The 13,865-nt window shown below is 47.6% G+C and overlaps 1 protein-coding gene across 1 annotated transcript in view; it reads right to left on the bottom strand.

The window, feature by feature from the left end:
* Hephl1 (hephaestin like 1) overlaps positions 1-13,865 on the bottom strand; it is an 82,119-nt gene that overhangs the window by 45,635 nt on the left and 22,619 nt on the right. The window contains exons 3-8 of the mRNA XM_008823116.2: positions 11,932-12,144; positions 10,671-10,850; positions 6,518-6,772; positions 3,700-3,868; positions 2,457-2,596; positions 2,192-2,323 (exon numbers count right to left, since the gene is read on the bottom strand). Coding sequence (XP_008821338.1) covers positions 2,192-2,323; positions 2,457-2,596; positions 3,700-3,868; positions 6,518-6,772; positions 10,671-10,850; positions 11,932-12,144 — 1,089 coding nt within the window. The remainder of the gene's footprint in view (positions 1-2,191; positions 2,324-2,456; positions 2,597-3,699; positions 3,869-6,517; positions 6,773-10,670; positions 10,851-11,931; positions 12,145-13,865) is intronic.

Here is a 13,865-nt window from a genome sequence, read left to right as displayed (position 1 = left end):
CATCTTCTTGATGACTGATGTGGAGGGCCCAGCCCACTGTGGGTGGTGCCACCCCTGGGCAGGTGAGCCTGTGTTGCATAAGAAAGCAGGCTGAGCAGAGCAAGTCAGTAAGCAGCGTTCCTCCATGGCCTGTGCTCCAGCTCCTGCCTCCAGGTTCCTGCCCTGAGTTCCTACCTTGGGCTCCCTGATGAACTGCGTGCGACCTGGGAGATGTAAGACAAATAGACCCTTTCCTCCCCAAGTCGGTAGTGGTCAGAGTGTTTTGTCACAGCAATGAAGAACAAACTAAGACGGTACCCTACAGAGGCTAAGCAAGAACCCTGTCTTTAAAAAGCTTGAAATCTGGAAGGCTGACTAAGCAAATAACCTAAATAACTACAGGACAGAGAAGGAGAGCAAGCGTCCAAGGTCGCAAAGCCAGGACCGAAACTCAACTCTCGCACTGTGCTGTGTCTCTCACTGGGCCAGGCCACAGGTTCAATCTGCATCTTGTCCTGTGCCCCGCCAAAAGCGGCCCTGTACGTTTTCCGAAAAGAAGAATGGAAATATATATATTTTTTTGCTGTCTCTGGTATTTTCTATGAACAACGCCCCTGCAGGTCTCACCCTGAGTATCTTGACCATGAAAGAAATCTTTAGTATAGAGGTTTTGGGTGCTGGGGAGATGGCTGAATAGTTAACAGCACTATCTGCTCTTGCAGAGGACCCAAGTTCAATTCCCAGCACCCACATGGTGGCTGGCAACCAACGATAATTCCAGTTCTAGGGGATCTAATGCCCTCTGACCTCTGAGGGCATTGCACAATACGGGTGTACTTACATACATGCAGGCAATACACTCACACTCATAAAAATAAATAATAATTAAAAATAAGTATGGAGGTTCTGCTGTAGGAGAGAGGATGGGCATGTGGGGGTGGGTGAATCTCCCCCCTTTCCGTCCTGGTTGAACCCCTAATCGTCACTTCAAAGCCTGCTCTCCACTGGGTCTGGCCTCATCCTTGGTCATGAGGAAGTATACCAGGTGGCCACGGTGTCTGGTCCCACCATGGGAACACATACCAAAGGACCAGGGGTTTCCCAAGAGCAGGATCCAGAGTGCAAGGGTAGTTCCTGCTGTGCCTCCTATGTGCAGAAAGCCTGTGCTCCCTGAGCCATGAGGGACAGAGGCCACAGAAAAGGGCCCACATACTGGCTTTAAATCAGTATCTGCTGGTGGACACAGACCAGCGGGTAAGATTCTGATGCCAACAAAACACGGAAATCAGATTTAGGGTCCCCTGTGCCTTGCAGCAGACATACTCTCCATGTGAGAAGCATGGAAGAAACTGTGGAATTAGTCTTTGCATCACCGAGAGGCAGGAAAAACTGAACATTTCCTAAGGACTGACTGTGGCCTGACTCAGCTCTGTGCTCTAAACTTTCTCTGAAATGAAGTCCTTTAATATCTGCCTTCTTATCTCCATCCTGCCAGCATCCCCTTGGCTCATAGCATCACCACTTTCCTACCTCTTACTCCTATGTTTGTATCTATGGTGTCACCCTGCTCTAGACATGTTCACTCCTCATACTAATGCATATTTCATTGACCTTAATACTGACAGTGGGTTTAATATTTGTTTAAAGTCTTCAGAGGCTCTGTTGAGCGTGTCCCAGTCACAATGTAAAAGTCCCTCTTCCATACCCTAGTCTTTGGTATCTCATCAGCCTCTCTCTCTGTCTCTCTCTCTCCCTCTCCCTCTCCCTCCCCCCTCCTCTCCCTCCCTCCCTCCTTCCTTCCTTCTCTCCCTCCCTCCCTCCCTTCCTTCTTCTGTCTTTTTGAGCTGGTCTGGAACTCGCTATGTAGACCAGGCTAGCCTCAATCTCACAGAGCTCCGCCTGCCTCTGCTGGGATTAAAGGCATGAGCCACCACATCTGGCTCCACCTTACTTTTTAAGGCAGAATCTCTCCTTGAGCATCTGATTGGCTAGACTGGCCAGCCAATGAGCTGTAGTGATCTGCCTGTCCATTACCCCCCACCCCCAGTAGACATGCACCATGCTGTTTCTGGCTTTACATGGTGCTAGGGATGTAAACTCGGGCCCTGATGCTTGCCCACTTACCCTTGGAGCTCAGCGCCCCAGCCCCTCTGGCCCATGCTCAGTCCTCTTCCTACTCGTCCCAACTAAGCTAAACCTGGTGGAGACTCACCATCTACATTTGGGGCGGCGTCGGATGCTTTGTCATAGGACACACCATGGGGTAAGATGCTGTAAACCTTGTCAGCTTTATTGGTAAAGGTCACTAGCAGTGTGTCACCCACCTCTGCCTTGATGACTGGCCCTGGAAATATCAAAAGGAGAGAGAAGAGGATGAAGGCAAAGAGAAGTCAGTCCCAGCAGAAGGAGCCGTGCTGTGGAGATGTGCAGTCCCAGGTGAGCACCCCGCCCCAAACATGAGGATGCCGGCACTGTACCAAGGATTCCAAGATGGGCTTCTGCTTCAGAGAGGGCCTTTCTTCTACTAAAAGTTGCATCAACATACTCTGTATACTGAGCCTTCCAATACTTTCCTCCTATTCTGTTTTCCCCTTGTGTGAAGTACAGCGCAGAATCTCTGTGGGAAAACAGGAATCTGAGAAGACACCCTGACACATCCCCTGATGCATTCGTCATGGAGCCTTAGCCTGTCATCTGGCCCCCGCCCCATCGCCCTTCTCTGGGGGCTGGCTCTCAGGCTCCTGTCTCCCTTGTATGTGTGCCTCATTCACCCAAAGTCCAGCAACCAAAGAAAGGAAAACTCACTCACCAGCCCTGGGGTCCTAGAAAGCAGCCCTACAAGTAAGAGAGAGCTAACCAGTTTCTTTGTGGAGAAAGTGTCTGTGCCCAGGCCAGTGTGAACAGGCTCTGTACATCATAAGTTCTTTTGTATCTGGCGTGATTAAGGAATGGGGTATCTAGCCAATAAAACAGCTTAACTCACTGAGAGCTGTCATATAAAAAACTATAAGCATGAAACACCTAACTTCAAAATTGCAGAATGCAACAATACCACTTCTGACTTGGGCTATCTCTACTCAGTGTTTTCACAGACGCCACTGCATGTGACTCTGTCACAGGAGGGCACCTCCATTTTAAAATCAACCTAAAACATAATGAGTACTGGGCGAGCCCAGAGAATAAATAATTAATTCTGACTCAGAACTCAAGGGAAACTTCACTTAAGAGGCAGCTTTAGACTTAGGCTTCGAAGAAAAAGTGGCGTTTTACTGGACAGGGCGGGAAGACATTTATAGGAGAGAGGATGTGTAACTTATATAAGGATGCCATTAAACCAAAGAAGCTCATCTCCACCCAGAGTCCTGTTTCCTCTTCCAGACTGCTCCATGTGGACAAAGGCCTTCCTCTGTTCTGTCAGCTCAGCATCTCCAATGATCTTGAACACTGCCCTTTGCACATAGGAGGTGCTAAGGACATGTTTGATCAGGCATGAGTGAGTGGCCGAATGGGTGAGTGAATAAGTGGACCTGGTGCTTTGACACAGTCAGCACCTCACAAAGCAATAATCACTCCCCAGGACTCAGCAGTATTTACAGTAAGAGCTCTTTAAGCTGCGATAACATGCTGTCTGCTGCCTGAGACAAGTGAGATCAGAAGGAAGAGCCGGCCAACCACGTGCCTCTCTGGAGAGGGGCTTAGAAACACCAGCAGAATTCTTACCTGTCAGAGGCATTCAGGGGAAGGCCGCTGAACTTGTCATAGCCTAGGGGACCATAGTCCCAAAGGACTTTTTCAGCTGCTATGAAGTAGTGTCTCTGCCGACCCCTCATCTTGGGGTGAGGAATATCACTTCTGCAGTTACCAACATTGTACTGTCCCAGCATGCCAGCTGCAGACAGAGGAAACGCATGAGCCAAGGTGTAGATGAAATCATTCAGGAGATGGGCAGATTTGACTGCACAAACATTTAAATTTTTCATACAGAAAAGTGGGCTATGAGCAAAGTTAACAAGAAAGGATAAATGGTGGACGGGGGTTTGTAACAAATATGAAAATTTACAAGTGAATCACTTATAAAACTGAAGAAGGAAAGCAATTCTCCCATAGAAAATGGGCAGAGAGATGGGTAGAGAGATGGCCCTGCAGTTAAGAGCCTGATTGCTCTGGTAGAGGACCTGAATTAGATCCTCAGCACCCATACTGGGCAGCTCACAACAGCCTATACCTCCAACTCCAAGAGACTGGACACCTCTGGCCTTTGAGGGCACCTGCACTCATCCCCACACAGACATGCACACATACACATAATTCCTAAATAATGGATTGTTCACAAAAGAAATCATAGCAACCAATAAACAAATGGAAAAGAACTTCAGCCTTGGGCATAACTAAGCTGCACTGCTGTTCGTTGGTCAGATGGGTAGAAGCTAGGAGTCTGAACTCCCAGTAATATCAGGCAGACAGAGAGAAGACACGCTCACACACCGTGGGAGGATGAGTCACAGTGTCTGAAAGGGAATTTAGCAATGTGTATCCACAGCCTCAAAAAAAATCAGATTCTGACTTAGAATTCCAAATCCAGGAGTTTTTCGAAGGAGATAGGTAAAAGTAAAGACAACATGTAAGTTATTCTTAATAACAGGAAGGCTGAGTACAGTGTTGAGCAGTCAAGTGTTGGGTGGATCTGCTGCGCTCTTGCTGTGGACGTGGAGGCATCAACACTGGCAACTTCATCATCACTCTGTACCCACTGACGTGGAGATACAGTGGTGTGACACACCGACAAGTGGAGAAGTGCGTGGCAGAGCACCACAGCTATAGGCCTCATTCACAAGGTATAGAGCAGCGAAGGGCCACACTGACCAGAATGCAATGCCGACATCTCTAGATAGATTGTTGCACTTAAAAATCCAAGTATAGGTCCCAGAGAGGTGGCTCAGCCAGCAGTTAAGAGCACTTACTGGTCTTGCAGAGAACCTGGGTTCAGTTCCTAGCACCCACATGGCAGCTCACAACCATCTGTAACGCCAGTTCCAAGGGATCGGGTGCCCTTCTCTAGCCTCGGAGGACACCAGGCATGTACATAGTACATATCCATACATGCAGGTACTCACACATACACATAAAATAAAAACAAATCTTTAAAAAAATAAAAGCACATGTATTTTATACATTTTAAAATAATATTTTCTGAGGGTATGGACAATTTAAGAAACATTTTATAATAGTGACAGTATAAATAAATACTACAGCTGCTGGCCAAACCCAGCCTCAAATGGCTGCTACTGTGTTGATTTTGAATCTAGGTTTAGAATCCCTGTATCAAAGGTTTTCCCCTAATTTACCAGTATGAGCTATTTTAAGAATAGGAACCTGTCTGTCTTCTCCAGCCGACCTTTCCAGACCACTGTCCGGCACATACTAGCTGATCAGCCCTTGAGCTGAATTGAATTAGAAAAACAGCTGACTGTGCTGAGGTTAGTTGTAGGAGGTTGACAGGAACGAAGTAGAAGGAGCTCTACCTGTTAGTGTCTGTGTGAAGTTAGCAGCATCCATCTTTAGCCTGACATTACTCTTTCTGGGTCCATGCCATTGGTATCTTTCCTCCTCTTCCTGTTTTTTGCCATCTAAGGACAGATGCTTTCTGTGGTGTAACTCTGTCACTGTGCCTTAGATGGTTCCCCGGGGGCCAGAATTCCCTGGCGGAATCCTTCCACGCACATTGTACTGGCTGTCCCAAGCTGCCGCACCAGCTGCAGCACATCACCGCTGTACCTAAGGCTCTGGCCTCACACTGTCCCATCTCCTCAGCCATTTAAACCCCTTCCTGAGGGGCCAGTCTGCTCCTCATCATTCTTCTGACACAAACTTATGGTTCAGCCAAGTGAGGATCTATTCTGAGTGGTCCCAGGAGTCATGACTGAGACATTCAACAGGAGCCCAAGTCAACATTTTTCCTTTGACCTACCTTATCCTGAGCACGGGGGCTTTGTCTTGATATAAAGCATGTTCTAACAGAACAGGTTGAAGCTGAGGCAGTTACTTTAAGACACTCAGAGGGGATTCAACAAGAGGATGGGAAATCGACTGTCGGGTTATCTGAAAGGTTGTTCCCAGGGCTAGTTCTGTTCACAGTCCCGAGGTGAGAGCAGGTAGTTTTTCCGTTCCTGTTTCTTCACTAGCTGGAAAGCCTCTCTTCCCTCCATCTACTCAGTTTCCCCAACTTGTCAAGGCCTGGCACTCACTTCTCATGAGCCCCTCAGAGTGCTCTGCAGCAGCCAACAGCATACCAAAGAGGATGTGTGCCACGTGCTCGTTCATATTGTAATAGGTAACGACTAGATTCTGAGCACGGTGCTCTTAGGGACCTGATTACTAGATATCTGCAGACAGGGGCCAAGTAAATGATCATGCATTCTGCCATAGATCTAATATTTAAGTAACTGTAAGGCAGGTGAGAATCTACTTATGAGCAAGCCCAGTGACTGGTGGGACTGCCCCATCTGGGGCCTCTCCACAGTGGCCGCTGTCCACTTACCTTGCAGGTGGTCGCTGACTTGACAGGTTATCATCCATTTCCCAGGATTCTCCACTATCATTTCTGCTGTGAGGAAGGTGGCTGGGAACAGGTTGACGACATCCGCCCGGTGCCCTCTGGTGATGAAGGTGTTACCGTAAAAATAGATGGAATGGATGTCTATCTCATTCCCCATCCCAAACAGGTGCCAGGACACAGATTCACCGACACACATCTCAGGCTCAGGGAAGTTTCCGAAAAGGAATCCATTGAGGGCTGAAAGCACAAACACAGTGGAAGAAAGTCTGCAGCGGAGGCCGGCAGGGCTGACCATCCGGACGCAGTGTGGCTGGAGGCCGGCGGGTCGTCGTCCACGTTCTCCTGAAACAGTCCCCGTTCTTCGAAAACAGTATCACTCATCACTGATACGGAGTGAAAACGTGCTGAGCACCAGCGATTGTGAGTGCTCTATGGACCCCACACACCAAGGCTCGGGGAACTTCAAAGAGGGAGGGGAAGACTGGAAGAGCCCGGCGAGGGGGAAGAGCGGGTGACATGCCGTCCTCTGGGCCCGACATGGCTGTTGCACACGAAGTTCCCGCACAGAAATCAAGCCGGTTGAAAATCCCAGCAGGGAGAGGGCGGGGCTCCCGACGCTGCACCCAGGAAGGATCATTTTTCCCTGGGGGTGTGGCCGCTGGTGGGTTGCCCATGGCCCTGTGCATGACCCTGCACCCACGCACCATATGGGCGGCACTAATTAGACTCTTGGTTAAAAATAAATGAATAAAAAAATTTAAAGGTGACCCTGAAGTTGGAAGAGAGATGTAATTGATAGAGGGTCCTGGGGAAGCTGGAGAGCAGGGAGGAATAGAGCTGATCAAGATACATTGTGTACATGATGACATTTTCAAAGAATAAATTTCAAGTATTGTGTATCTGAAAGGAATGGAAACGCTGGTATTCGTCTTTTTCAGCAGAACACCAGGTAAGATTGACCTGGTGGGCTAGTGACAGTCTTGCAGCTGCTGTGTGCGCAGTCACGTCGCCAGTCGATGCCCACACTTCTTGGAGGGCTGGTTGGTCCCGCCCTAAGCCTTCACTTGCATATCTACCCCACCCCCACCCATGCTCCTTAGAACCGGAACGCCTGTCTCCTCATCTCACAGCCCCCAGGGTCCAGCACAAAAGTTGGGCAGCGTCCACAGTGTTAGGGTCAGGAGTAGAGAGGCAGCACTTACCCACGAGGCATGTTTATAACTTGCTACATAACATACAGGGAGGGGCTGGCAAGTCGGCTCAGACAGTAGAGGTGCTTGCTACCAAGCCAGGGCCCAGGGCACATGTGCCCACACACAAAATAAATAAATGTAATAGAAATTTAAAAAAAATTTTTATTTACTTTTATTTTGTGTGTAAGAGTATTACCTGCATGTATATAAATGCACCCGTGTCATGCAATGCCTACGGAGGTCAGAAGAGAGCATTGGATTCCCCTGGAACTGGAGTTAGGAATGGTTGTTAGCCACCATGTGGATACTAGGAACTGAACTCAGGTCTCCTCCAAGAACATCCACTGTTCTTAACCACTGAGCAATCTCTCCAGCCCAATAGAAATTTTTAAAAGGAAAAGCAGTTTTTAGCAGATGTTACTGTGGCAGAATCTTGTTGGCTGTACCCACTCCTTAAGTCTAGTCCTGAATTTCTGTTTGTTTGCTTTTGTTTTTATTTTTTAATTTTTTATTTTTTATTTTTTGGTCTTTTTGAAACAGGGCCTCCCTGTAGCCCCAGCTGTCCTGGAACTCACTATGTAGACCAGGCTGGCCTTGAACTCACAGAGATCCATCTGCCTCTGCCTCCTGAGTGCTGGGATTAAAGTCATGTGCCACCACACCCAGCTGTTGGCTGTTTTTATGTTTCTGAGACAAGGTCTCACTATGTAGCTTGGCTGGCCTTGAACTCACTGAGCTCCACCTGCCTCTGCCTTTCTGTGCTAGGCCACAACTCCCAGCAACACTGAATGTTTTTAATCCATGTAAATGACAGCCCAAACCTGGCCAGGTGCAGCAGAGAACTTGATTCAGGGCTTTAAAAAGTCACCCCATCTCGTCTCAAGTTCAAAAATGAGTATGATGGTAACCCTCATTGTCAACTTTGTGGGACCTGGAATCATCCAAGAGATACACTTCTGGGTGTGTCTGTGAGAGTGTTCCCAGAGATTTAACTGAGGAGTAAAGACCCCCCTAACTGTGGGTGGCACCTTCCCACGGGCTGGCCTCTCAGACTGGATAAAAGAAAGGAAGCTGAGCACTAGCACTCAACCCTCTGCTTCCTGAGTGCAGGTGCAACGTGACCAGCTGCCTCAGCTCCTGCCACGCCTTCCCCTCCGTGATGGGTTGTATTAGTGAATGTGAGTAAACTGATTGATAAATCTTGTTTAAATGGAGCACCTTCTATAGACCAATTTCTTTTCAAAGTTATTTTTCTATAGCCTCCTTTGCCAGTTTTTAGGAAATATACATTGTTTACAAATCCCTACAGGCTGTTTTTTATTTTAAATGCCATCCTATTTACTTACGTAATCATCTCTTTTGTGGGAGACATTTCACTCCAAAAGAATAACTACTTTGGGATACGAGGGATTGCCTGGGCAGCGGAGCCCTGAAGCATCATGATCCTTGTGGTTTTCAGCAGTGTTTGCGGTCTTCAAGCACGTGTTCTGAAGAACAGGACTAAACTGATCTCAGCAGGGATTTCCACTCAGACCTTTGTCTCAACCCCTCACTTTCTTTGCCTCCTTCCCTTCCCCTCTTCCTCTCTACTTCACTTCCTCCCTAAATGTTTTCCAAGCACCAGAGAGAAGACAGAGGGCTTGTGGTACCACAGAGAGAATTGGCCATGCTGTTAGAAGCAGATGAAAACAGAGAGGCATTTCCTGCTCCCCTCCCCCCCAACCTCTCTCTTGCTCTTGATCTGGTACTGATTATAACTCAGATCTTGGGTGTGTCATTGTGGTCTTGACCCCAGGCTCTTCATTTGCAAAATGCAATCACCACCAGGTCCTTCCCTTTCCCATAGGATTTTACGACTATACTGAGAAGGCCCCAGTTAGGGTGACTTTGAGAGACAGGGAAAGGTAGGGGCCTTTGCTCAGGGACTGGAGTGTTTCCATCAAAGTCCCTTCATGTTAATGAGAACTCTCTAGGAAAAGACTAGAAACAGACCACTTAATCCACACATAAGATGTGGCCTTAGGCCATGTTCAGCCCCCAACAGACAAGTTCTCTGTCTCAACCAACAAGGTAACTGGAAATCCACTATGTTAAGCAAACACAAGGTCTGGTGCACAGCAGATGCTCGCTAAACCTTGCTGATTTAAAGATTGCCCAATAGGGGCTGGAGAGGTGGCTCAGCGGTTAAGGGCGCTGACTCCTCTTGCAGAGGACCCAAGTTCAATTCCCAGCACCCACATGGCAGCTACGAACCATCCTTAACTCCAGTTCCAGGGGAATCTGAAGCCCTCTTCTGACCTCTGCGGCATTGCACGACACGGGTGCACTCACATACATGCAGTACACTCACACACATAAAATAAAATAAAAAAAGACTGCCCAATAAACAGCAAATTTACAAGTGTGTGTTTAAGCTCCATGCGCACACAGTTCTGAAAATTTGGCAGCCACTTGGAAGATGGGTGCTGGGTGAGGCAGGAGTGCACAAGGCAGAGGGTTGTTAAGTGGTGGGGACTTTATTCTTCCTTCTGGCCATCATCTGGGCTCTCCTCAGTCCCCAGTTCTAACCTGATTATGACCTTTTCCCTCTGTGTTCTGTGACACCATCTTGTCTGTCCTGTTGAATGTAGCTTGTGTATGTGGCCTCATCCTTCCTCAGGACAAGATGGAATTTCGATGACATCTCAATCCGTTGAGATTCCAAGATGTATTGTGTCTTGTAACCCTTTAGAACCACTGTCATTACTAAACTACACATCTTGCAGAACTAGGTTCAGAGTTTCCATGTCTTCCTTCCCTGAGAGTACATCGCCATACAGAAAGCCCCTCCATACATCAGATTGGGGCATGCACTCACCATGCACCTCACATCATACATCAGATCGGGGGCACGAACTCACCATGTATCTCACATCATACATCAGGTCGGGGCATGCACTCACCATGCATCTTGTTGCTTCTCTGGAAAACAGCATCACTTTTGTCAACAGAATTGGGGTCAGTGCAGAAATGCCTGATGTTTTCATCGAGGTACCAGCTCTGGTTCTCATCCACGAGAGTGAACATGATAATGAACTCCTGGTCCACATCAGTCCTTGTCCCTGAGTATCTATTCAGTATGCCTGTCAGGGACATCCAAGAGAGGGGAGAAAAAGCAGTTCAAGTCCACTACAGCCAAGCAAGCCTCCTTTCTGCTGATGGTGTTCAGTAAGCCTGACGTGTGTCTAAGACCTCCAGATAGAAGGAAAGCCCACAACCCACAACATGCAGGCAGAACATGGCTTTGGTGGAAGAGCAGAAACACAGAAAAGTCACAGGACAGAAATCTTCACCACTGCAGACTTGGAAAGCTGGTGACGTCTCAAGAGCCAGTGTTGACAATGCACACACACACACACACACACACACACACACACAGAGACATGCACCATACACACATACACACATAGACAGACACTACACACACAGACGTGCACACATTGCATACACACAGACATGCACCACATAGACACGCTATACACACACACATAGACGTGCACACATATGCATACACAGACATGCACCACATACACACATAGACATGTACATACATATGCATATACACATCCACACACATAGACATGGACACACATATGGATACATAGACACACATAGACATGCATACACACACTCCACACTTAGACATGCACACACACATACACACATACACACTCACATAGAGATACACACACATATGCATGCACACAGACACAGACACACAACTTAGTCATGCACACATATGCATATGTACACACATGCATGTACAGCCACACATGCACATGCATGCACACACAAATGCACGCACACTTATACATACATATGTCCACGTGCACACACTGTATCAGCTAAGATCAAGCAAAGCTGTCTGGGTCAGATTATAAGGCAAAACCATCCCCGGTTATTTGCTTCTCACTCTCCTACATGGAGTGTTATGTGATTTTATTTTTAAAGCATATCAATCTCAGAGCCCTGTTGTGACTTCTAAATAGCGTCTGAATCATTGCCCTCTGCTATGGTGTCAGAGTGGTTGTCTGTGCTACAAGGACTTCCCTAATCTAGTCTAGAGCAAGGGCTGCATGCTCTGTGAAGCAAGACCTGAATCTCAGTCCCATGCTCGGCACACCAGTTACCCAGGAAGAAGCTTCCGGCTGCGAGGCTGCCTACCTTGCTTACACACCAGCAGGGGCCCAATGAGGCCAGAGCAGATGTCCTTAGGGGCGTCGATGTGCGAGTGGTACACCCAGGTCAGGCAGTTGGCATCTGCTGGAGCGGGTGCGTACTCCTCCCTCACCGGCCAGACGTAGGTGTAATTTTTGCCAGGGGGGACCATGTCGTCACCCTTGTTCTTTCCAGACGTCCCATCTGGATATAAGGCTCCTAATCCCCAAGAAAAGAAGATGATGCTGTCAAAGCAGAGACCCATGCTGCCGCAGAGGGCCAGAGCTTTGGAGTCCAACATAAACAAATGTAAAGTGTGTCCTATGGGACTCAAGACAAAGTTAGCTGAGTTCTCGGTACCCTGCCTCTCATCAGTAAGGCTGGAGTGCTCAGCTCTACCCCACAGGGACGGGGCACTCAGTGCGGCAATGCATGCAGATTGCTTCTCCCAGATGGTCCTCACACAAAGATGTCACCGGTCCGAAGGTTTTTGAGTCTCCTCACCTGCCACTGTTTTGAGACAGGGCAGGCCAGCAGGAGAGGAAATGCTGAGCCCTTCATGGGGACTTGTTCCAGACACACACACACACACACACACACACACACACGTATGTGTAGGCCTCATGAGAAAGAAGGAAGGGTAGGGGATCCTTTCCTTCCTGTGGGTCAGACTGGAATATGCATTACGGATACATGGACAGCTGGGTAACAAAGCAAAATAATGTGAAGAAGGTAATTTTGTGTCAGAATATATGGTCTACACAGAGAAGACCTGGGAGGTCAACCACAGAGTGGGTACAGTTAGGACAGAGCAGCCTATGCTGCATTTTACAAACTAACAATCTTGCACAGGATTGTTCACTTGAGGAAAGCCGCTGCTAGAAATTGTGGAAGGCTAGAAGAAGGCAGGCGACCTATCTGTGTATGTTAACATCATCAGGAGCTTCACGGTGGAGATGAGTCTGAGGGTCCTGAGAGGTCCAGCGGGCCTCACACTGCTACTGAAAAGCAGGAGGAACATGAGGGACATAGAGGGAGGCGGACACAGATTTACTCCAGCTCTGTCACCATCCCTCACACATCCATTTTTTCATTCATTCATCGGCGTGAATTGAATACAGACCACACACTAATTAGTGTGTTATCAATCATGGATGCAAATTCAAATAAGACAGCAAGCCTAAGAAAAGATAGGACCCAAAATCCAATGCTATCTTTTAAACATTTTATCATGAAAACGTAAGTTGATGTCTGGGGAAGGAAACCAGAAGAAAGTAACAGTTAAAGTCCCTACTGTGTGTCAAGTTTAGTGGCTCTGGATTGAACCCAGGGCCTCACACACACAAGGCAAACATCGCACCATTGAATTTCATCCTCAGCCAGAACAGCTTTCCTCTTCAGAGCGACCCCATATGGCAGCTGTTAGTATCCACATTATAAGCCAATACTGTGGTAGGTCTTGGCAAGTGGATGAGCAGATTTGAATCTATTTATGTCTGAGTCTCCATCAAAATTACTAAGAAGACAGTCTGTGGCCCACTTTTATATGCATTTATTCACTTAAATCTCTTTTATATATTAACTTTCAACAACTTAGTCAAAGAAGGATAAGAATCAATTTCCAAATAAAGTCTATACAATACATAATACTTAAAGATAGTCAAAGGTGTCTCATCATAAAGTCAGAGAAAACTTGTATGAGAAAGCAGGAGATGGGGCTGGAGATGGGTCAGTGGTTAAGAACACTGGCTGCTCTTGCAGAGGACCCAGGTTCGAATCCCAGCACCCACATGGCTGCTAACAACCATGTGTAACTCCAGTTCCAGGGGATCCGACAGCCTCTTCTGTCCTCCTTGGGCATTGCATGGCACGGGTGCACTTACACACATGCAGACATAATGCTCATACACAAAATAAAAACAAATTAAGAAAAATTTTAA

The sequence above is a fragment of the Nannospalax galili genome, unplaced genomic scaffold (assembly GCF_000622305.1).
Source record: "Nannospalax galili isolate Female #2095 unplaced genomic scaffold, S.galili_v1.0 scaffold469, whole genome shotgun sequence".
NCBI classification, from domain to species: domain Eukaryota; kingdom Metazoa; phylum Chordata; class Mammalia; order Rodentia; family Spalacidae; genus Nannospalax; species Nannospalax galili.
Note: the sequence above shows the minus strand (reverse complement) of the source record. Positions and strands in the feature narration are given on the sequence as shown.